General features: G+C 45.5%; 2 protein-coding genes across 6 annotated transcripts in view; one reads left to right on the forward strand and one right to left on the reverse strand.

Moving 5' to 3' along the window:
- Positions 1-11,801, forward strand: part of FANCA (FA complementation group A) — a 179,777-nt gene extending 167,976 nt beyond the window's left edge. For all 3 annotated transcript variants that reach the window (XM_063945942.1, XM_063945940.1, XM_063945941.1), the window contains 6 exons: positions 2,249-2,305; positions 2,439-2,550; positions 8,898-8,970; positions 9,097-9,223; positions 9,300-9,401; positions 11,347-11,801. In XM_063945942.1, coding sequence (XP_063802012.1) covers positions 2,249-2,305; positions 2,439-2,550; positions 8,898-8,970; positions 9,097-9,223; positions 9,300-9,401; positions 11,347-11,454 — 579 coding nt within the window. In that variant the 3' untranslated portion in view covers positions 11,455-11,801. The remainder of the gene's footprint in view (positions 1-2,248; positions 2,306-2,438; positions 2,551-8,897; positions 8,971-9,096; positions 9,224-9,299; positions 9,402-11,346) is intronic.
- The window catches only part of ZNF276 (zinc finger protein 276), a 33,422-nt gene continuing 19,643 nt past the window's right edge, over positions 11,527-25,305 (reverse strand). For 2 of the 3 annotated variants that reach the window (XM_063945943.1, XM_063945944.1), the window contains exons 7-11: positions 13,917-14,027; positions 13,522-13,597; positions 12,943-13,060; positions 12,761-12,860; positions 11,527-12,095 (exon numbers count right to left, since the gene is read on the reverse strand). In XM_063945943.1, the coding sequence (XP_063802013.1) occupies positions 11,843-12,095; positions 12,761-12,860; positions 12,943-13,060; positions 13,522-13,597; positions 13,917-14,027 (658 nt within the window). In that variant the 3' untranslated portion in view covers positions 11,527-11,842. The remainder of the gene's footprint in view (positions 12,096-12,760; positions 12,861-12,942; positions 13,061-13,521; positions 13,598-13,916; positions 14,028-25,305) is intronic. The other variant, XM_063945945.1, reaches the window with a different exon arrangement.

A 25,305-nucleotide genomic window follows, 5' to 3' on the forward strand; every position in this document is an offset into this window, starting at 1 on the left:
TGTTCCAGGTCGAGGGACCCTCAAGCAGTAGCAGTGGACGCTCTGGTGACACCGTGGGTGTTTCAGTCGGTCTATGTGTTCCCTCCACTTCCACTCATCCCAAAGGTGATAAGGATCGTGAGAAGAACAAGGGTTCAGGCGATACTCATTGTTCCAGATTGGCCTCGGAGGGCCTGGTATCCGGATCTCCAGGAATTACTCACAGGAGATCCTTGGCCTCTTCCTCTAAGAGAGGATCTGTTACAGCAAGGACCGTGCGTGTTCCAGGACTTACCGCGGTTGCGTTTGACGGCATGGCGGTTGAACGCCAAATCCTAGCTAGGAAGGGTATTCCCGGGGAAGTCATCCCCACCCTGCTTAAGGCTAGAAAGGAGGTAACGGCGAAGCATTATCACCGTATCTGGAGAAAATGTGTGTCTTGGTGTGAATCCAAGAATGCTCCTACGCAAGAGTTTCACCTGGGGCGGTTTCTCCATTTTTTGCAAGCAGGTGTGGATGCGGGCCTGAAGTTAGGCTCCATTAAAGTGCAGGTTTCGGCCTTATCAATTTTCTTTCAAAGGGAATTGGCCTCGCTTCCTGAAGTTCAGACGTTCGTGAAAGGCGTACTACACATACAACCTCCACTTGTGCCCCCAGTGGCTCCATGGGACCTTAACGTGGTGTTACAGATCCTTACGTCACATAGGTTTGAACCTTTACAAAAGTTTGAGTTGAAATTTCTCACTTGGAAAGTGGTCATGCTATTGGCATTGGCGTCCGCAAGGCGGGTGTCCGAATTGGTGGCTTTGTCTTACAAAAGCCCCTATTTAATCTTCCATGAGGATAGAGCGGAGTTGAGATCTCGTCAACATTTTCTACCGAAGGTGGTTTCTTCGTTTCATATGAACCAACCAATTGTGGTGCCTGTGGCTACTGAAGCCTTGGCTGCTTCAAAGTCTCTTGATGTGGTCAGAGCTTTGAAAATTTATGTAGCCAGAACGGCTCGGGTGAGAAAAACAGAGGCGCTGTTTTTCCTATGGGGGTGATTCCAAGTTGATCGCAGCAGGACATTTTTTAGCAGTTGGGCAAAACCATGTGCACTGCAGGGGGGCAGATATAACATTTGCAGAGAGAGATAGATTTGGGTGTGGTGAGTTAAATCTGCAATCTAAATTGCAGTGTAAAAGTAAAGCAGCCAGTATTTTACCCTGCACAGAAACAACATAACCCACCCAAATCTAACTCTCTCTGCAAATGTTATATCTGCCCCCCCCCCCCCCTGCAGTGCACATGGTTTTGCCCAACTGCTAAAAAATTTCCTGCTGCGATCAACTTGGAATTACCCCCTATATGCGCCCAACAAGGTTGGCGCTCCTGCTTCTAAGCAGACTATTGCGCGCTGGATCTGTAATACGATTCAAAAGGCTCATTCTACGGCTGGATTGCCGTTACCGAAATCGGTGAAAGCCCATTCCTCTAGGAAGGTGGGCTCATCCTGGGTGGCTGCCCGAGGCGTCTCGGCATTACAACTATGCCGAGCAGCTACTTGGTCGGGGTCAAACACTTTTGCAAAGTTCTACAAGTATGATACCCTGGCTGATGAGGACCTCATGTTTGCTCAATCGGTGCTGCAGAGTCATCCGCACTCTCCCGCCCGGTTTGGAGCTTTGGTATAAACCCCATTGTCCTTTTGGAGTCCCCAGCATCCTCTAGGACGAAGGAGAAAATAGGATTTTAATACCTACCGGTAAATCCTTTTCTCTTAGTCCGTAGAGGATGCTGGGCGCCCGTCCCAGTGCGGACTTTATCTGCAGTACTTGTATATAGTTATTGCTTCAGTTACACAAAGGTTGTGTTTGGTAAGGGTCAGACTGTTGCTGATCTGTTTTAGTTCACACTGTTAACTGGGTTTAATTAAATGCCATGTTGTACGGTGTGTTGTGGTGTGGGCTGGTATGTATCTCACCCTTAATTTAACAAAATCCTTTTCCTCGAAAATGTCCGTCTCCTCTGGGCACAGTTCCTATAAGTGAGGTCTGGACGAGGGGCATAGAGGGAGGAGCCAGTTCACACCCATTCAAAGTCTTATAGTGTGCCCATGTCTCCTGCAGATCCCGTCTATACCCCATGGTCCTTTTGGAGTCCCCAACATCCTCTACGGACTAAGAGAAAAGGATTTACCGGTAGGTATTAAAATCCTATTTTTTTTATTAATTCAATTGTGCTTATTGGGTTCAATATTCCATGAAATTCCACCTTTGTGTTGCAGCTGTTGGATTCCTTGCTCTTTCTTTCTGTCTTGGATCTCATCCCGGTTATACTAAAGGTGAATATCTTCATTTGGGCCACTAAAATAATTCCTGCTCTAGAACGGTTGCAATGGAACCTGTTCTTCACGACACAAAACTGACTAATTGTGCAACTTTTTTTTCTCTTTCATTTGTTTGACCGCCGGTTAGGGAACCTCAGCTGAACGCAAAGGGACAGTGGAAAGCTGTTTGCAAATTATCCACTGTATGGACGAGAGAGGAGGCAACTGGGTAACAGCCTTCCAGATATCCAAGGACACACGTGAGTATGTACAGAACGTGATGGTAGCGTAATGGAGATAAGAGTTTCTCATGTTCTCAATCTGCTGATATTTTGGTGCTTCAGTTCCATTGTCAGCGCAATGGTGGTAAGGTTCCAGGTTCCAGCAGTGGTGGTAAGGTTTCTATGGGGCAGCATGATGATGTAGTGGTAGGAATGGAGTCTGTGCTCTCCTTCCAGCCCGGTGTGACGCTGCGTTGCTATATAGCAGCTAGCGGTAGTGGGGAGAAATGTTACGGGGATTTGCCTCTGCTGATGTAATTAGTTCAATACCTGAGCAGGACCCTGTGTATGTGGAGTTTCTATGGGCTGGGCTTCCAATCCCGGGGATTTCGGTATTAGGAAGCCCCTTTGTTTTTTCAATGTCGTGCAGTGTTGAGCTTCCTCAGGAGGCTCAGACGCTGCCCTGCTCACCTCACCCTGACCTCGGCTCTGCGCAGCGTGGCGTGGAGTCAGAGGTCACGCTGCGCAGGCAGCCACACATTGCTTGGTTCTTAGTGCCTGCACCGGCCCGACCGCAACTCAGCAGCAGGTGGGCCCACCCAGTTAGATGACTGTAAGTTATGTGGGGCAGCAGCGGCAGACACTGCAAAGAAACCAATCCCGGGATTGAAAAAATGGCCTGGGATTGGCCACCCTAGTTAATAATCTTCTGACAAAAAGTAACCAGTGTGTGTTGTATGTGGTAGGGAATATAGATTGCAAGCTCCACTGGGCCAGGGACTGATATATATGGCTAAATACTCTTTTCTTTGTCATCCACTAGGGGTCACTGGAGTAGTCTTGGGATGGGGCGTTAGCAGGGACAGGCACATTTAAATATTTAAATTAATGACCCTTCTCCCCCTCTATACTCCCAAGATACCTCAGTGTTTTGTGTGCCTCACCAGGGAAGGCACGTTCTGGACTTAGCTCCAGAATTTACTTTTTTCTTACAAAACTTTTTATTTTTCACTTCACAGCCCCTTCCCAGCTTACTAAGAAGCTTGGGTCCGGGACTGTGTGTGCTGCTACACGCAGCAAACGGCTTGTTGGCGCTTATATGAGAAGCACCGCCATAGACCTCAATCAGTGTTAGCTGATTTCAGCCTTGGCTGCAGGATTGAGCTTACTGTGAAGCCCCATCAGAGCTTCCAGACCCCAGCGACACCTGTACAGAGGAAGGTAAGGAGCGGGCGTCAGCTCATGCTGCCGCTGCTCCATGGGGCCGGTTTTGTTACTGGGGAGATGTAATGAGTGTGGGGGTGGTTTTTGACAGTGCTGTACCTCTCCCCAGATCCGCCACGGTCAGCTCCACTGCCGCTGCTTGGTGCCCGTCACCGCTCTACGATTCCTCGCCGCGGTCAGCTCACACTGCCACCTCTGGGTGACCATCCCCGCTTCCCAGATCCCCGCCGCGGTCAGCTCACATATAGCTGCCGGGCTGCACGGGGGGGTGGGGAGACATTCAGCTAGCCGGGGCTGCCTGCACTCGCGGCTCACATGCAATGACTAAGAAGCGGTGTGGGTGGGAAATGGCGGTCCCAAGTCCAGCGATTCCCCTCACAAGCCATGGCTATAAGGGGCAAAACAGGCTGTTAAGCCTATGCTGGGGAGTGCTTTGTGTAGTTACATGTATTTAGAGACCTGTTTGCATAGTCTACAGTATATATGTTATAATGGGTGGATGCCATTTTATAATGACTTCCTGCTTCCTGCAGGAATTTTGGTGTCGGTCCTACAACACTCGGCCACTGGAGGCGGCAGGGATGTTAGTAGGGTTTTCAGTGAAGCACATACTTAACAGAACTTAGTGTGTACTAGAGTGCATACTTTTGTTTCACTGTATTACTGTTGTGTATTACTGTCTGTGTGCATGATGACTGGAAAAGCAAACGCAAAATCAGAAAAGCAGCTGGTCTGTGATAGTGTGTTACGTGATGGAACTTCCACATGCACAGTGTGTCTTGCAAATTCGGGTCCAGCTAAGGACCTTTGCCCTGATCCTCCTTGGGCTATGATGGCTGATTTGGCGACGGAATTGTCCGCTGCATGGAAGGACCGTGAGTCAGCAAGGTCTGATCCAAGGTCATTGCCGTCTGAGCAGCCAGAGTGGGCTCAGGATATTTCGAGAACTATGCAGGGCTTACAAAAGTCTATGAATAGTTCTAATTCTAAGAGTAGTCATAATTTGTCTCATAATTTACCGATTTTCTCAATTTTACAATCTGATGATTCAATGCCAGACCTGGTATCTCAAGAAGAGGAGGAAGGTGAATTGGGCCAAGAGTCAGATAGTGAGGTCACTGATAGCCTGGGCATTGATGATCTCATCAGGGCGGTACGCCAGGTCCTAGATTTCACTGAGACAGAGGAGCCTCTTAAAAGATGAGGTTTTATTTGCTAAACGACAAAGGGCGACTGTGTGTGTTTTCCTTTCTCAGATTCTCTTATTTAGCAGTTGACAGAAGCATGGCAAAATACAGATAAACGGGTTTTCTGTACCAAAGCATTTTCTGTCTAACTACCCATTCCCACAGTCTATGACAACTAAATGGGAAAATTCGCCACCAGTGGATTCTTCAGTTTCAAAACTTTCAAAAACGTTAACCCTTCCAGTCCCAGCTGCAACAACGCTTAAAGACCCGTCGGAGCGTAAGCTAGAGTCCATTTATACAGCAGCAGAGGTGTTACTTAGACTGGCTTTAGTTGGTGTTTGGGTTAACAAGGGTGTAGGAGCATGGGCTAAACAGCTCAGGTTAGGCCTACAACAAAGTCTTTCCTCAAACCAGCTTATACTTCTAACCGATCACATTTGTGAGTCGGCTGAGTATTTGGTTACGGCATCTATGGATGTTGGACAAGTCAGTTCTCGGATTTCAGCCTCTATTATTGTGGCCCGTCGGGTGCTTCGGTTACGGTTGTGGTAGGCTGAGTCGAAACGAGGAATAGAGGCGATGCCTTATACTGGCGATGTTATTTGGTCCTGAATTGGACAAATGGATTTCTCAGGCTACTAGAGGAAAATCTGTGTTCCTCCCATTGCCCACACCAGTAACTAAAAAAAAGTACTCTGGACCAGCGTTCAGATCTTTTAGACCTCAGTCCTTTCGAGGCTGTGCTCGAGGAACAACCGTACACAGTAGACATGGTAGAGGATGTGGTTTTCATCAAACCACTACCCGTCGTCAGGAAACAAAGCCAGCTGACAAACCAGTGGCATGACGGGCTCCCAGACCATCTTGGATCTTCAGTGGTGGGAGCACGCCTTCAAACATTTCACTTGGCGTGGTTTTACTCATCCACAGATGGATGGATCCGCAATTTAGTGTGCAAGGGTTACAAAATAGAGTTTGATTGTCTACCACCAATGCAGTTTTTCAAGACAGGTCTGCCTGTGTCAGGAGACAAGAAGGCGGTTCTGCAGACCGCTATTCAGTCTTCCGCAGATTCAGCAGTTTTGATTCAGGTTCCAGTACACCAACAAGGTCAAGGTTATTATTCCAATCTTTTTGTAGTACCAAAGCCGGACGGCTCGGCCAAACAGATATTGAACCTAAAGGGGCTCAATCAGTAGGGGGTATTCAATTGTTTGAAAAGTCAGTTAAGTGTCTGTTTTTTTTTCCTATCTAATAGACAGGAAAACGCAGACACCCAACCAACTTTTCAAACATTTGAATTCCCCCCACTATGTCACTTACTACAGGTTCAAGATGGAATTGCTGCGATCAGTGATTCCAGTTTTAGATCAGCGTTGTTCATTCCAGGAGTGGACAACTGGGAAGCAGATTATCTCAGTTATCAGGATTTTTATCCATGAGAATGGGCTTTATATCCAAAAGTGTTCCAGTTGTTAGTCCAGTGGTGGGGTTACCCACAGTTCTAAAGGTCTAAGGATCTAATGGCGTCTCGCCAAAATAATCAGATACCCAACTATGGCCCTCATTCCGAGTTGTTCGCTCGTTCTTTTTCTTCGCATTGGTGCGATAAGTCGCAAACTGCGCATGCGCAATGTTCGCAGTGCGTCTGCGCCAAGTAAATTAGCACAAAAGTTTGGTATTTTACTCACGGCTTAACGAAGATTTCTTTTCGTTCTGCTGATCGTAGTGTGATTGACAGGAAGTGGGTGTTTCTGGGCGGAAACTGACCGTTTTATGGGTGTGTGTGAAAAAACGCTGGCGTTTCTGGAAAAAACGCGGGAGTGTCTGGAGAAACGGGGGAGTGGCTGGGCGAACGCTGGGTGTGTTTGTGACGTCAAACCAGGAACGAAACTGATCGCAGTGGCAGAGTAAGTCTCGAGCTACTCGGAAACTGCAAAGAAATTTCTATTCGCAATTCTGCTAATCTTTCATTCGCAATTCTGCAAAGCTATGATTCAATCCCAGTAGGCGGCGGCTTAGCGTGTGCAATGCTGCTAAAAGCAGCTAGCGAGCGAACAACTCGGAATGAGGGCCCATGTGTCCAGAACAAGAGATCCAAAGGCAGTGGCAGTGGATGCTCTATCGTAGTGTGGCCATACAGCCTTGTGTATCTATTTCCACTGCATCCTTGATTGCTAAAGCGGATCAAAAGAGAATCCATGACCGTCATACTAGTGGCGCCTCATAGGCCTCGGAGAGCATGGTTCTCGGATCTCCATAGTCTACTCGCAGACGATCCGTGGCTGCTTCCGCTATGTCCAGACCTTCTGCAACAGGGTCCGTTCTTTTCCCCGATTTAGCGCGGCAGCGTTTGACGGGGTGGCTGTTGAAACCGCTCTCAAGACGAGAGGGCATTCCAGAGTCTGTTATACCAACCACGTTACGTGCTAGGAAGCCAGTTACAGCAGCTCATTATCACAGAATTTGGCAAACTCATATTGGTTGGTGTGAATCTCAGAAGTTTCCGACATCTTCTTTCAAGTTATCTCGTCTGTTGCTATTTTTACAGACTGGGTTAGATGGAGGACTACGTTTATCTACACTAAAGGTGCAGGTCTCTGCTTTGTCAAATTTCTTTCAGCAGCGTTTGGCCCTTTTGCCAACAGTTCAAACTTTCCTGCAAGGTGTCCTTAGAGTTCAACCTCCATTTATACCACCTACAGCTCTATGGGACTTGAATCTAGTTTTGGATTTTGTGCAGTCTCCTATTTTTGAACCTTTACAACAAGTGGATTTTACGTTTCTTATTTGGAAAACAGTTTTTCTCCTAGCCTTAGCTGCAGCAAGATGTGTTTCTGAATTGGGTGCCTTGTCATGCAAAGTACTGTTTCTAGTCTTTCATGATGACAGAGCGGAACTTCGGACGAATTCCGCTTTTCTACCAAAGGTAGTATCTTCTTTTCACATCAATCAACCAATCGTAGTTCCTGTTCTCTCAGCAGGTTCAGGAACTCCAGCTACTTTGGATGTGGTACGCGCACTACGCGTTTATGTGGCCCGTACATCAACTGTACGTAAAACGGATACATTGTTTGTTCTCAATGATGCAGTCAAGGTAGGTTGGCCAGCTTCCAAGCAGACCTTAGCTAGATGGATTAATCTGACCATTCGTCAAGCTTACTTTCATGCTAGTCGACAACCGCCTACATCAGTTTCAGCACATTCCACACGTTTGTGGGAACGTCATGGGCAGCGGGTCGTGGGGCTTCCACGACGCAACTTTGCAGTGCAGCTACATGGTCATCAGTGCACACGTATGTGCGCTTTTACAAGTTTGATACTTTTGCGGCATCAGCGTCTAGCTTTGGCCATCTAGTGTTACAGGTGCCAAACAGCTGTCCCGCCCAAGCGGGAAACTTTGGTACGTCCCAAGGGTACTCCAGTGACCCCTAGTGGATGATAAAGAAAAGTGGATTTTGGTACTTACCAGATAAATCCTTTTCTTTGAATCCATAGGGGGTACTGGACGCCCACCCAGAGCAGTTTCACCTGTCTTGTGGTAAGTTCAGTTTATCTTATGGTAACACATTATCACCTGCTTGCTTGAATGTTAAGGTGATTGTTATCTGTTGTCGTGTCAACTTTTTAGTTGTCCGTTATAATGTTATATGTAATTTTCCATTGTTCATCCTCTCTTTTGCTCCTGTTTGGCAAAAATACACAGAGGCATCTTTGGAGTATGGAGGGGGTGGAGGGTTACTAATTTAAATATTTAAATGTGCCTGTCCCTGCTAACGCCCCGTCCATATCCCAAGAGTACTCCAGTGCCCCCTATGGATTCAAAGAAAAGGATTTATCTGGTACCAAAATCCACTTTTGAGAGTGTTGCGTAATATGTATGTGTTTTAGAAACTAAATAGCACACTTCTGCTCATTACGGGCAGGGTAAGACGTAGTAACGGCAGCCTTTCTGTACTTTGTGTCTGTCAGGCTCCACCACAAACATCCTTCATCAGACTGCGTCTGACCAGTTTCTCAGCCTCCTTCCTCTGGCTTTCTTCAGGTAAGAGCTTGCATGCACTAATAGTTTTGCTGGTAATAACTGTGCCACAGTGTTGTCAGTGAGGAAGAGGGAATTCATGTATTACCAGTCATCACCATATCTTCGCTTTTCCCATCGTGTTTGCAGTTTGGCCCCATCTCTTCCGTTGGAAAGTGTCGTCAAACAGCACAACTTCTTGTCTGTCGCGCTGAAGATGTATGACCAACTCATTCAGCTCTTTCTAGATGGCAGTCCTCTCGCTGATCCCCTACAGGTAGGTCTCTAAGATAGGCGGGACAGCAGCGTACAATAATTATAATGGGGACCTGGCTCATTTGTCCTCTCTTTAGATGGATAGCCATGATCTCTTCAGCAGTGGCCGCCGGCTCCTACTCAGGTGCATTGTGAAGTCCCCACAGCCCAGTACTGCACTCCGGAACCAGCTTCCCCAGGTAGAACATAGCAATCTTTACAGACTATTGTTTGCTTGCACTTAAGCCTGCTTTTCCTCTACACCTATTTACGCTTTCCTCCTTAGTTGGTTTAGATGTGTAGGCAGGTTTTATGATCTTCTCTAAGGAAGAGGAAACCATAACCTTTACCAATGAACAAGAGCTTGCAACACCTCTACTACCTTAAGGATGTTTATGGGAATATTTGATTCTTGTTAGGATCGGAGGCCTTGAAGGGCTGTTGTCTAGTGTTATACTACTGGCTAGGAGTGAAGGGCTGTTGTTTAGTGTCATATTACTGGCTAGGAGTGAAGGGCTGTTGTTTAGTGACATATCACTGGCTAGGAGTGAAGGGCTGTTGTCTAGTGTCATATTACTGGCTAGGAGTGAAGGGCTGTTGGCCGATGTCACATTACTGGCTAGGCGTGAAGGGCTGTTGGCCGATGTCACATTACTGGCTAGGAGTGAAGGGCTGTTGTCTAGTGTCATATTACTGGCTAGGAGTGAAGGGCTGTTGGCCGATGTCACATTACTGGCTAGGAGTGAAGGGCTGTTGGCCGATGTCACATTACTGGCTAGGAGTGAAGGGCTGTTGTCTAGTGTCATATTACTGGCTAGGAGTGAAGGGCTGTTGTCTAGTGTCATATTACTGGCTAGGAGTGAAGGGCTGTTGTCTAGTGTCATATTACTGGCTAGGAGTGAAGGGCTGTTGTCTAGTGTCATATTACTGGCTAGGAGTGAAGGGTTGTTGTCTAGTGTCATATTACTGGCTAGGAGTGAAGGGCTGTTGTCTAGTGTCATATTACTGGCTAGGAGTGAAGGGCTGTTGTTTAGTGTTATACTACTGGCTAGGAGTGAAGGGTTGTTGTCTAGTGTCATACTACTGGCTAAGAGTGAAGGGCTGTTGTTTAGTGTCATATCACTGGCTAGGAGTGAAGGGCTGTTGTTTAGTGTCATATCACTGGCTAGGAGTGAAGGGTTGTTGTCTAGTGTCACATTACTGGCTAGGAGTGAAGGGCTGTTGGCCAATGTCACATTACTGGCTAGGAGCGAAGGGCTGTTGTCTAGTGTCATATTACTGGCTAGGAGTGAAGGGCTGTTGGCCGATGTCACATTACTGGCTAGGAGTGAAGGGCTGTTGGCCGATGTCACATTACTGGCTAGGAGTGAAGGGCTGTTGGCCGAGGTCACATCACTGGCGCGGCCACAAACAGGCCGCCCCTGATTTCAAACTGTATTAGGTGTTTCATTTACGGCCTCCTCATAGAGAATATGGCTGCTGAAGGAAGAGTGTGTAGTTGTAGCAGTGGCTTCTGATATTATTTACTTAAACACGATATCACAAAAACCTGCACTGTTAGTGTGCCTTGAGGACCGTGGTTGGGAATGCCTGCTCTACTGGTTACCACCGGGAGAGAGCAATTGATGCATGTTCTCTGGCTGATCCTTGTCCACAGTTCCTATAATTATCAATTCCAAGGTATGGAGTTAATCTGATGCATCCACGCAGGGGGAACGCGTGCAGTCTTCTGAGATACTGTACCTAGGGAAAAATCTAACCTATGCTGAATATGGGAGAACCCCTGATGTTCTCTATCACACCCTATGCATAGGGCTCCTTTCCAAAGCCGACGGGTCATGTTTACTGTACTATCTATGGTTGAACCTGCCTCTCAATGGTAAAGGAACAGCTACTGTAATCATCAACATAGACCTAGAGCAGGTATGTCCTAACTAAGGCCCTCCAGCTGTTGTGAAACTACATATCCCAGCATGCCCTGACACAGTTTTGCTGTCAGAGAATGCTAAAGCTGTGTCAGGGCATGCTGGGATGTGTAGTATCTCAACAGCTGGAGGGCCGCAGTTTGGACATGCCTGACCTAGAGCTTCTTCCTACAATCTCAGTGTATATACCCATGCTTTGCGTTACCCGATCTTCCTGTAGATTGCAGACTCCTGGGAGGAGAAGGACCCCGAGCTAGCTGTGCTGCTGAGGAACTTTCTACAACCATCCCATGACAACGATTTGTACGATGAGCCCGATCTCTTCTAAGCGCTGAGCTTGGGATTGGTGCACGGTCACCGCTCTGGTGTTCTGCTGAAAGGACGACTAACCCAGCAACTGTTTATTGTGTAAATAATTTATTCAAATCGTTATCATAAATTATCTACCGGTGGTTATGTTAGAATGGTAAGAGACCCTTAAGCCCCCAGAAGAGACGCCAGCGCTGCTCTGCAGCAAAGTGTTTCTGGGGCTACACTTCCGCTAAACAGCAAAGGACACCCAATGGCCTGAAGCCGGGAAGGGTGCGCTCTGCTCTATGTTCTCTGTGCAACAACGCAAGTGGTGGATGCACTCTATGCCCTGTACAGTAAAATCTGTTAAAAACAATATAAAAAGTGTCAAGTTCTACTTCTTTTTCCATTTATCCACATAGTCCTCAGCTGTGGAGTTGTTGTGGCTTTACTGTTTCCATAGTCCCTGAGGGGATGTCAGGTTCAGTTTCCGGAGGCTTGGCCGGGCTTTGGGTGAGTGGATGTACCATGGACATGTGCACATTGAGGTTGTGCGCCTTCTCAAATCTTTTCCCGCACTGGTCACACGCAAATTCCAGATCTGCCTCGGCCTTGTGCTTGGTCATGTGGTACTTCAGTGACGCTCTCTGTCTGCACTGGAAACCACACACTTCACATCTGGCAAAGGGAGGGACATGCATTAGACTGTGCTCATTGTCACCACAACTACCACATGCAGCTCAACCACTATGATACAGCCACGGAGGAGGCAACGTCCTGTCAGGGTTTAGCTCTCACCTCACGCACAGATTTGCGCTTACTGTCAGGGTTTAGCTCTCATCTCACGCACACATTTGCACTTACTGTCAGGGTTTAGCTCCCGGGTGTCTCACGCACAAATCTGCACTTATGGCCAGGGTTTAGCTCCCGAGTGTCTCACACACAAATCTGCACTTACTGTCAGGGTTTAGCTCCCGAGTGTCTCACGCACAAATCTGCACTTACTGTCAGGGTTTAGATCTCATCTCACGTACAAATCTGCACTTACTGTCAGGGTTTAGCTCCCGAGTGTCTCACGCACAAATCTGCACTTACTGTCAGGGTTTAGCTTCCGAGTGTCTCACGCACAAATCTGCACTTACTGTCAGGGTTTAGCTTCCGAGTGTCTCATGCACAAATCTGCACTTACTGTCAGGGTTTAGCTCCTGAGTGTCTCATCTCACGCACAGATCTGCACTTACTGTAAGGGTTTAGCTCCTGAGTCTCATCTCACGCACAAATCTGCACTTACTGTCAGGGTTTATCTCCTGAGTGTCTCATCTCACGCACAGATCTGCACTTACTGTAAGGGTTTAGCTCCTGAGTGTCTCATCTGATGCACAGATAAGTGTTTCCGCTGCTTGAAGGCCTGTCCGCACTGGTCGCAGATGTAATTCCTCTCCTCTAGGTAAAGAGAATGAAATGCAATGTATCAGACACCTGGCGCTATAAGTGTCCTTAGTAAGTCACACAAACTGCAAATCACCTGTGTGGATGAGCTTGACGTGCCGCTGCAGGTACCGGTCTATCATGAACACCTTGTTGCAGCCGGGATGTGGACAGGGACGTTCTCGCACTTCCTCGTGATGCTCCTTAATGTGTTTCTAGAGAAGACGGAAGAGAATCACAGACTACAGGTTTTCCTTTGTTTATAGGAAATGGCATCTAATTTTGACCCAATACATAATTAATAAAAGAGGGTCAAATACTTGTCCGGTATCTAAATCAGTGGAGGCCGACCGTTTTCATGCTGGAACCCCAAAAGAGGACATTTAGGTCTCTTACATGCTTGATGCTAGTTACAAACGTCTGTTTGTTGGAGTAATATATGTTCATAAATCACTATGTATTAAAGGTTTTCAGAAATACAAAAAGATGAAATTGAGAGAATGTGTAAACACCATATTTTTTTTTATTTTTTCAATTTTAAATTGACCTTTAAAGGAGGATATTTCCAAATTGAGATTTATTTTTTTAACTCAGTTACATTGTAAAATCGCAAACATCTGATCTCGGCTGGTAATCTTATGTCGGCAGTAATGGAATGTCCATCGCTTCGCTTTACCTTCATGCCGTCTGCGCCGCGGTAGACTGCAGTGCAGCCCTGGTAAGGACACTTGTATATTGTAGGCAGTTCCTCCCTGCAAAACACAGGACAGATTTCTGGTGAGACGCAGCCACTAGGAGGGAGCAGAATAAATGAACGATACTACTGGGAATCTACTCTACAAGTATACAAATTGGTAGCAGGTAGAACCGCCGGCTACATTACAACAATTGATAATATTAATAAATGGGTGCTTCTAACTGTGCGGTAGTTATTTTTTATAGCAAATTTTTGAAACACAGTCTGTGACGTGACAATTAGGAGCTGATTGGCTGGTACTTTATCACTTTTTAAGGTTTAATACATTTGGGCCAATCCGTTACTATCATGAGGAAAAGAGACAGAATACAAACCGTTCTCGTTTAATCTTCTTCCAGCCTGGTTTGGGGCCCGGCTTCTTCCTCTCCCGTGGCTCTTGTGCCTTCCTGCCCCCTCTAGGGGTGCTCCTTCTGAGAGGAATCCTGCTGTCCACAAAGAGCCAAGTCAGATGATTCACAAAACACCAGTAACACTAATACAGCGGGGTAACTTTACGAAGGTTTGAGGGGTTTCTTTTTAAAACCGGTGATGTTACTCTCAGCAACCAATCAGATTCTACTTAACATTGCTCTAGCTGCTTCTAGAAGATAATGGATAGAATCTGACTTGTTGCTATTGGTAACAACACCAGTTCTAAATAAAACCTCCCACCTTAGTAAATTTAGCCCAATTACTATACGTGCTCAGGGACCTACATGCATGTAGACAGTGACCAATTTCTATAACAGATGAAGACAACATCTGAATATGATCTCCCATGGGAGCAGCACTACAGAAACACGTTTCACATGGCCGACTTGTTTCTGAGGTGGAAGCAAAGCCAAAATAAGCCAGTAACTTTTTATCTGGGACATACACATGCTGGACAACTTTATTAGTACGCAGCAGCATATATTTGAGCTAGGACACTAACCTTCCACATCTACATCTCTCTGCACATGTTACATCTGCCCCCTGCAGCGCAGCATGATGTTACCCAGGTTCTCAGTTACTGGCTGCTTCTGCTTGTAGCCCACACATGCTGGGCAGCTTTATTCTCACACTGCAATGTAGATCTGAGCTAGGACACACACCTCCAACACCTAACTCTCTGCACATGATACATGTGCCCCCTGCAGCGCAGCACGTTGTAACCCTGGGGCTCAATTACTGGCTACTTCTGCATGTAGCCCACACATGCTGGGCAGCTTTCTTCTCACTGCAATGTAGCTCTGAGCCAGGACACACCCCTCCCACACCTAACTCTCTGCACATGTTACACCTGCTCCTCTGCAGTGCAGCACTCTGTTACACAGGTGCGCGTTACTGTTTGCTTTGTTCCCAACTCAGAATCAGCCCCAGCAGTCTGTGCTGATTAACAATATCATCAATCCCACATTTGTATTTACATGTTGCACATAATGGGGTTGGAGCAGAGTTTGCGGAGCGCATATTTTGTGTTTTTGCTCTGCACATGCTCTAGAACCAATTGCACTGAAGCGTAAATAAGCCTGTTTTCATACAGCCCTTTTGCACCAGGGATAGTGCGCACGGATGGCGATGACTGGTACACGGATGCATACAACTCGCCCACATTGTGTTCAGATCTACATCAGCCCCATTGGGTGTAGCAGTAATGTATGAAGGTGGGTCCATATCCATTCATGCTGCAAAAGATGGGGGGGGGGGGGGGGCCTTGGGAAAGGCAGAGGTTCCGAGATGCTGCATAGATACAAAATGTGCTGCTTGGTCGGTGTAAAGTCTGCGACAGCCCAAAGATCACGTCTGTAAGGCGGTTATCAGGGTAAGCTTTCAGTATGTGACACCGAGAACAAGGCCGCAGCCCCGCCCTCTGAACATGTGACTTAATGGCGAGACCGCAGGGTACCTGGAAAACGATAAGCGCTTGGACCATCTTAGTGACTCTGCAGGTGGCTCTACGGAAGCTCTCTATGCCCCAGAGTGCAGTTTCCAGGCACCCAGCACCACCCGCCCTCCCCCCAGTTATAGACCTCACGGACAAGGAGTACAGGAAACTCATGGACAACCAATAACCTAGACCGGATATTTATACAGTGGCATATTCTATAAAAGTACACGCAAACCGAATACAATGCTGACAAATGGGGACTCTGATTCCTTACTGGAAGACTGGCATCCCAGCAAGCTTAAAGATGTAAATACAGCGCTTTTTGACACAATATGTATTTAAAATAAAAATAAGTATTTAATAATAACTTGTTTTTTTATATAAAACAGTAAAATATAATAAAATTAAGGCAGTTATGTTTACACCTGTAACACAATATGTCACAAAGAACCTGGTGGACTAGAATTTGTAAATACTGACACTAACTGGTATATTTTGCACACATCAGCATATTTTATGACCAACAAATAAACAGTCAAGTACATGGACCAAATAAATAATAGTTCATCCGAGTGGATGTTGTTACCACATCTGTGTTCCGTTTAAAGAGGTTCCCATATAGTGCAAAGTCCGTATGGCAACGGCGACAATTGTTTGGGTCCTGGTTCACAGTTCACTCGGAACTCCGTGTTCCATTGGATGGACTCTCCTGTGGAAATGGTTGGCAAAAGGCAATGCCTGTAAGGGTCCTGGTTCACGGAGATGAAAAGGTGCAGGGTCCTGACTGTAAGAGGTGGCTTGATGAAAGTGCAGGTCAGCAAGTGTCCACACAGGTCTTGGCCTAACGCGTTTCGTTGCTCCAGGCAACTTTTTCAAAGGTGATGTGACATTGAGAGTGGTCACCCTTTTATAGGGGAAGTGATGTAATCATTGCAAACAGCTGAGATTTAATTGTTATTCTAAACATGTTAATAATATGATACCAGAACAAATCTAGTGTAAATACTCATAATAGAGAGTCTATATATATACATAATTAGTAAAAACGAAACTGGAGACGAGAGAACTGGTTATTTTTATTCATTTAATTCTTATTATATTTCTGGTCATGTGATCTCTAATTGAGTTTTCTCCAATAGGGATTTGTTAATCAGTCATGTGGAAGTCACATGACTAGTCTAATGAGGAAGTCGTGTTAAGGTTTATTAATGGTTTGAGATTGGAACGCATGCTGTTCCGTCACGTGATCGGGTATTTGCCGATCACGTGATTAAGATTATATGTTATCTTCCGGTCACGTGATCGGACGTTTGCCGGTCACGTGACGGGAATCGCTCGTCGAATGGTACTGCATATAGTTTTACCTTGTGAAACCATCCGGCCAGAGGTGATCATTAGGTCAGATGTATCGCGTCAGAGTCACGTGAACGGACTGTTGTTGGTCACGTGAGCATGGTCACGGGTCTCTAAGGTCCAATCAAAACATTGTGTGTAAATAAACTAACTCAGTCACCTAGCAACCGGACGGAATATAAATAAAACTTTTTTACCAAATTATATGTGTGATCATGGTTCCTTTTAAGTAGTTCCTATGTATTACAGTATATAAACTATAGGGAGCATTTTTTATAGAATAAAAACTAGAACCATATGTTGGAAAAATACCTGCATTATAAATGTGTTTATTAGTTCAGATGAAATAACGGAGAGAGGAAGAATTACTATATTTTGCATGATTATAGAGTATATCCAGGGAGATCAAATTCGCTATCAATTATTAGGTCCATCCAATCCAAAATTTCTTAATTAATTGGTGATTTAGTGCAATGTTACTAATAACATTCTTATGTACATTTTTTATTTATATTTTTATTTTTAGTATTATTATTACTATTATTTTTATTAGTGTTAAGTTTTATTTTTTGTTATTTATTTTTTATATTTTATTTTTTATATTTTTATTTATATTTTATTTATGTTTATTTTGGTGTATTAATATATCATATATCTATATATTCAATTTTAATATTATTATTTCTATTATTATTATTCCTATCTATTTATTCGATTTATATATACTTTCGTAGAGTGCTAATCAATAAAAATGTAAAGTGCTTAATTCTGATTGTGTGTCGATTAATTTCTAATACTAATAGATATTATTCAGTGACTGGGAAGAGATGGTTAGCTATATTGTAGTTATTATTGTTATTTTAATTATTATCATTATTATGGTTGTTATTTTTGATTTATCTTTATAATTTTAAATCTTTTTCCAAGGTACTATGTTATATCAGCAGAAGGGATACAGAACAAGATACAGGTCACCAGCCTGAGGTGAGGTCCCTTAGGAGTGACTTCCTCAGACTGGAGGATCTCTTAAAACTGGAGACGAGAAACTGGTTAGACAGTACTAATTTACAAAAATATATTGATTCTAAAATGATCCCACGTGGATTACGAATATTTAAACCCTCCATTTTTGGAGATAATAGGGACTTTCAAGCTAAGTGGGAGAACACTTTAGACAAATGCTCATTAGTCCTTATGGAACTGATTATCCAGTTCCGCAACAAAAATGTTAAAACGGCAATAAACGAAATAGAAGGTCTAAAATAAGAATTTACTTACCGATAATTCTATTTCTCGGAGTCCGTAGTGGATGCTGGGGTTCCTGAAAGGACCATGGGGAATAGCGGCTCCGCAGGAGACAGGGCACAAAAAGTAAAGCTTTAGGATCAGGTGGTGTGCACTGGCTCCTCCCCCTATGACCCTCCTCCAAGCCAGTTAGGTACTGTGCCCGGACGAGCGTACACAATAAGGGAGGAATTATGAATCCCGGGTAAGACTCATACCAGCCACACCAATCACACCGTACAACTTGTGATCTAAACCCAGTTAACAGTATGATAACAGCGGAGCCTCTGAAAAGATGGCTCACAACAATAATAACCCGATTTTTGTAACTATGTACAAGTATTGCAGATAATCCGCACTTGGGATGGGCGCCCAGCATCCACTACGGACTCCGAGAAATAGAATTATCGGTAAGTAAATTCTTATTTTCTCTATCGTCCTAGTGGATGCTGGGGTTCCTGAAAGGACCATGGGGATTATACCAAAGCTCCCAAACGGGCGGGAGAGTGCGGATGACTCTGCAGCACCGAATGAGAGAACTCCAGGTCCTCTTTTGCCAGGATATCAAATTTGTAGAATTTTACAAACGTGTTCTCCCCTGACCACGTAGCTGCTCGGCAGAGTTGTAATGCCGAGACCTCTCGGGCAGCCGCCCAAGATGAGCCCACCTTCCTTGTGGAATGGGCCTTAACCGATTTAGACTGTGGCAGGCCTGCCTCAGAATGTGCAAGTTGAATTGTGTTACAAATCCAACGAGCAATCGCCTGCTTAGAAGCAGGCGCACCCAACTTGTTGGGTGCATACAGTATAAACAGCGAGTCAGATTTTCTGACTCCAGCTGTCCTGGAACATATTTTCAGGGCCCCGACAACTCCTAGCAACTTGGAGTCCTCCAAGTCCCTAGTAGGTGCAAGGCACCACAATAAGCTGGTTCAGGTGAAACACTGACACCACCTTAGGGAGAGAACTGGGGACGAGTCCGCAGCTCTGCCCTGTCCGAATGGACAAACAGATATGGGCTTTTTTGAGAAAAAACCACCAATTTGACACTCGCCTGGTCCAGGCCAGGGCCAAGAGCATGGTCACTTTTTATGTGAGATGCTTCAAATCCACATATTTGACTGGTTTTAAACCAATGTGATTTGAGGAATCCCAGAACTACGTTGAGATCCCACAGTGCCACTGGAGGCACAAAAAAGGGGTTTGTATATGCAATACTCCCTTGACAAACTTCTGGACTTCAGGAACTGAAGCCAATTCTTTCTGGAAGAAAATTTACAGGGCCGAATTTGAACCTTAATGGACCCCAATTTGAGGCCCATAGACACTCCTGTTTGCAGGAAATGCAGGAAACGACCGAGTTGAAATTTCTTTGTGGGGCCTTCCTGGCCTCACACCACGCAACATATTTTCGCCACACGTGGTGATAATGTTGTGCGGTCACCTCCTTTCTGGCTTTGACCAGGGTAGGAATGACCTCTTCCGGAATGCCTTTTTTCCCTTAGGATCCGGCTTTCCATCGCCATGCCGACAAACGCAGCTGCGGTAAGTCTTGGAACAGACATGGTACTTGCTGAAGCAAGTCCCTTCTTAGCGGCAGAGGCCATAAGACCTCTGTAAGCATCTCTTGAAGTTCCGGGTACCAAGTCCTTCTTGGCCAATCCGGAGCCATGAGTATAGTTCTTACTCCTCTACGTCTTATAATTCTCAGCACCTTAGGTATGAGAAGCAGAGGAGGGAACACATACACCGACTGGTACACCCACGGTGTTACCAGAACGTCCACATCTATTGCCTGAGGGTCTCTTGACCTGGCGCAATACCTGTCCCGTTTTTTGTTCAGACGGGACGCCATCATGTCCACCTTTGGTATTTCCCAACGGTTTACAATCATGTGGAAAAAACTTCTCAATGAAGTTTCCACTCTCCCGGGTGGAGGTCGTGCTGAGGAAGTCTGCTTCCCAGTTTCCATTCCCGGGATGAAAAACTGCTGACAGTGTTATCACATGATTTTCCGCCCAGCGAAAAGTCCTTGCAGTTTCTGCCATTGCCCTCCTGCTTCTTGTGTCGCCCTGTCTGTTTACGTGGGCGACTGCCGTGATGTTTTTCCCACTGGATCAATACCGGCTGACCTTGAAGCAGAGGTCTTGCTAAGCTTAGAGCATTATAAATTTACCCTTAGCTCCAGTATATTTATGTGGAGAAAAGTCTCCATACTTGATCACACTCCCTGGACATTTTTTCCTTGTGTGACTGCTCCCCAGCCTCTCAGGCTGGGCTCCGTGGTTACCAGCATCCAATCCTGAATGCCGAATCTGCTGCCCTCTAGAAGATGAGCACTCTATAACCACCACAGGAGAGACACCCTTGTCCTTGGATATTGGGTTATCCGCTGATGCATCTGAAGATGCGATCCGGACCATTTGTCCAGCAGATCCCACTGAAAAGTTCTTACGTGAAATCTGCCGAATGGAATTGCTTCGTAGGAAGCCACCATTTTTACCAGGACCCTTGTGCAATGATGCACTGTTTTTAAGAGGTTCCTGACTTGCTCGGATAACTCCCTGGCTTTCTCTTCCGGGAGAAACACCTTTTTCTGGACTGTGTCCAGAATCATCCCTAGGCACAGCAGACGTGTCGTCGGGATCAGCTGCGATTTTGGAATATTTAGAATCCACCCGTGCTGATTGTAGCAGTATCCGAGATAGTGCTACTCCGACCTCCAACTGTTCCCTGGACTATGCCCCTATCAGGAGATCGTCCAAGTAAGGGATAATTAAGACGCCTTTTCTTCGAAGAAGAATCATCAATTCGGCCATTACCTTGGTAAAGACCCCAGGGTGCCGTGGACAATCCAAACGGCAGCGTCTGAAACTGATAGTGACAGTTCTGCACCACGAACCTGAGGTACCCTTAGTGAGAAGGGCAAATTTGGGACATAGAGGTAAGCATCCCTGATGTCCCGGGACACTATATAGTCCCCTTATTCCTGGTTCGTTATCACTGCTCTGAGTGACTTCATCTTAATTTGAACCTTTGTAAGTGTTCAAAAACAAATTTTTAGAATAAGTCTCACCTAGCCTTCTGGCTTCAGTACCACAATATAGTGTGGAATAATACCCCTTTTCTGTAGTAGGAGGGGTAATTTAATTATCACCTGCTGGAAATACAGCTTGTGAATTTTTTCCCATACTACCTCCTTGTCGGAGGGAGACTTGGTAAAGCAGACTTCAGGAGCCTGCGAAGGGGAAACGTCTCGACATTCCCATCTGTACCCCCGGGATACTACTTGTAGGATCCAGGGGTCCTGTACGGTCTCAGCGCCATGCTGAGAACTTGTCAGACGCGGTGGAACGCTTCTGTTCCTGGGAATGGGCTGCCTGCTGCAGTCTTCTTCCCTTTCCTCTATCCCTGGGCAGATATGATCATATAGGGACGAGAGGACTGAGGCTGAAAAGACGGTGTCTTTTTCTGCAGAGATGTGACTTAGGGTAAAAAACGGTGGATTTTCCAGCAGTTGCCGTGACCACCAGGTCCGATGGACCGACCCCAAACAAGTCCTCTTCCTGTATACGGCCATACTGTGCCGTTTGGAATCTGCATCACCTGACCACTGTCGTGTCCATAACATCTTCTGGCAGTTATGGACATCGCGTTTATTCATGATGCCAGAGTGCAAATATCCCTCTGTGCATCTCGCATATATAGAAATGCTCTATAGTCAATAAAATACTGTCCCTGTCAAGGGTATCAATATTTTTAGTCAGGGAATCCGACCAAGCCACCCTAGCTCTGCACATCCAGGCTGAGGCGATCGCTGGCCGCAGTATAACACCAGTATGTGTGTATATACTTTTTATTATATTTTCCAGCCTTGTCAGCTGGTCCTTGAGGACGGCCCTATCTATAGACGGTACCGCCACTTGTTTTGATAAGCGTGTGAGCGCCTTATCCACCTTAAAGGGTGTTTCCCAACGCGCCCTAACTTCTGGCGGGAAAGGGTATACCGCCCATAATTTTCTATCGGGGGGAACCCACGCATCATCACACACTTTATTTAATTTATCTGATTCAGGAAAAACTATGGTAGTTTTTTCACATCCCACATAATACCCTCTTTTGTGGTACTTGTAGTATCAGAAATACGTAACACCTCCTTCATTGCCTTTAACGTGTGGCCCTAATAAGGAATACGTTTGTTTATTCACCGTCGACACTGGATTCAGTGTCCCTGTCTGTGTCTGTGTCGACCGACTAAAGTAAACGGGCGTTTTAAAACCCTTGACGGTGTTTTTGAGACGTCTGGACCGTACTAATTGTTTGTCGGCCGTCTCATGTCGTCAACCGACCTTGCAGCGTGTTGACATTATCACGTAATTTCCTAAATAAGCCATCCATTCCGGTGTCGACTCCCTAGAGAGTGACATCACCATTACAGGCAATTGCTCCGCCTCCTCACCAACATCGTCCTCCTACCTGTCGACACACACGTACCGACACACAGCACACACACAGGGAATGCTCTGATAGAGGACAGGACCCACTAGCCCTTTGGAGAGACAGAGGGAGAGTTTGCCAGCACACACCAAAAACGCTATAATTATATAGGGACAACCTTATATAAGTGTTTTCCCTTATAGCATCTTAATATATATATAAGCATATCGCCAAATTAGTGCCCCCCCTCTCTGTTTTAACCCTGTTTCTGTAGTGCAGTGCAGGGGAGAGCCTGGGAGCCTTCCCTCCAGCCTTTCTGTGAGGGAAAATGGCGCTGTGTGCTGAGGAGATAGGCCCCGCCCCTTTTTCGGCGGCCTCGTCTCCCGCTCTTAACGGATTCTGGCAGGGGTTAAATATCTCCATATAGCCTCCGGAGGCTATATGTGAGGTATTTTTAGCCAAAATAGGTATTCATTTGCCTCCCAGGGCGCCCCCCTCCCAGCGCCCTGCACCCTCAGTGACTGCCGTGTGAAGTGTGCTGAGAGGAAAATGGCGCACAGCTGCAGTGCTGTGCGCTACCTTTAGAAGACTGAGGAGTCTTCTGCCGCCGATTCTGGACCTCTTCTTACTTCAGCATCTGCAAGGGGGCCGGCAGCAAGGCTCCGGTGACCATCCAGGCTGTACCTGTGATCGTCCCTCTGGAGCTGATGTCCAGTAGCCAAGAAGCCAATCCATCCTGCACGCAGGTGAGTTCACTTCTTCTCCCCTAAGTCCCTCGTTGCAGTGATCCTGTTGCCAGCAGGACTCACTGTAAAATAAAAAACCTAAGCTAAACTTTCCTAAGCAGCTCTTTAGGAGAGCCACCTAGATTGCACCCTTCTCGGCCGGGCACAAAAATCTAACTGGCTTGGAGGAGGGTCATAGGGGGAGGAGCCAGTGCACACCACCTGATCCTAAAGCTTTACTTTTTGTGCCCTGTCTCCTGCGGAGCCGCTATTCCCCATGGTCCTTTCAGGAACCCCAGCATCCACTAGGACGATAGAGAAAGAAGAAATTAGAACCATTTAATATGACACAAGAATTTAAGGAATATGACAGAACCCTTACTGAAAAACTTCTTAAATATGAGCAAACCATTACGGATACTAAATGTAGAAAATATAAAAGAGATTTAGAGGACTACGATAAGGGAGAGGTCAGATCTTATAAGAAAAAACAGGACAGATCTACTCGCTATCAATCTCAAGAGGGTCCATCTAACCATCCTAGGTCAAAATCCAATAAGAATGCCTCCATGAGACGTTCTCCATCCAAACGACGAGATTCCTCTGATCAATTTAGATCTAAGGAACATAGACCACAAAATAGTAGCCTAAGATATGACTCATGTCCAACTAGTGAAAGATATAATGAACGCTATCTGGGGGCTAGACCTAAAAATAAACTAATTAACAACCAAGGAACATACTCATCTAAAGACTCAACTGCCTCCCCGGTTTTTTTAGAACAGGACCATCACAAATCAAGGTGGGACAATCGATCCCCCCAGGAACAAACTCCAAAAAGAGGCAGAAGTATAAGTCAAGAGGGAGAAGGGGCGGGAAAAAAGAGAAATCTAAGAAACTAAGAATCTTACATAACAAACCAGACACCTTGAATCCCATAGGTATCTTTAATTTGTCCAGTAAAGTACTAACGAAAGATGAAATCTCACTACTACAGAAAGGTTTGAAATTCTCTCCGACAGCAGGACCTAACATCTTTAACCTATTTGTAGATCTAAATAGGTTCATTCGGACCTTGTGCCGAAAGAGATTCTTTGCACAGAAGAATTTAGAAAAAATTGAACCCAATCTATCTCCCATTATTTTAGACGAGACAGATGACCCAATACTCCGAATTCTCGATGAACTACATCAAGAAAATCAAGAAAATCTAAAAGATATTCCATCCTCTAACTCTGCTCAAAAAATCTTTGATATTAATAGAGATCATTTTAAAGTAAAATCAGATTTTTTTCCCATTGCATCAAAAAGTAGCAATATAGAATGCTTTTATAGAACCACACTGGATAATTTCAGAACAATGTGTACACAAAGTACTAAAAAGAGCAGTCGGATAAAAAATAATCTTGGGAAACAGGAGAAAAAAGCCTTGACCAGACTAATGAAAGATACTTCACTAGTCATCAAGGAAGCCGACAAAGGCGGCGGACTTGTTATCCAGGACAGAGGAGACTATATAAAAGAGGCTACAAGGCAATTAGAAAACCAGACCTTCTATAAAAAACTACCCAAAGATCCTTCTGCCCTATTCTCCTCTGACTTGGAAAATTTATTACATGAAGCCGTAGTGGAGGGGGTCATATCCAGGGAGGAATACAAATTTCTTTTTCCCTCATTCCCCACTATCCCCATTTACTACCACCTTCCGAAAATTCACAAGTCCCTCACTTCACCCCCAGGTCGCCCTATCATCTCCGGTATCAATTCTCTTACATCAAACTTATCTGCCTATGTCGACAGCTTCAACCCCGGGTCTCTCTGTTGAGGTCCCACATACGAGACACCACACACTTTATTCAATTAATTCAAAACATCCAGTGGAAACCAACTTATGCTTTCCTAACTCTGGATGTACAGAGTCTTTACTCTAACATTCTACACACCTTGGGTGTTCAAGCAATAAAAGAAAAATTAGATCAAGATGGAGACCTCACAGAGAGACATAGACAATTCATTCTAGATTCCATTCTTTTCATTCTCCAACACAATTATTTT

Source organism: Pseudophryne corroboree, chromosome 11, assembly GCF_028390025.1.
Source record: "Pseudophryne corroboree isolate aPseCor3 chromosome 11, aPseCor3.hap2, whole genome shotgun sequence".
In the NCBI taxonomy this organism is placed as follows: domain Eukaryota; kingdom Metazoa; phylum Chordata; class Amphibia; order Anura; family Myobatrachidae; genus Pseudophryne; species Pseudophryne corroboree.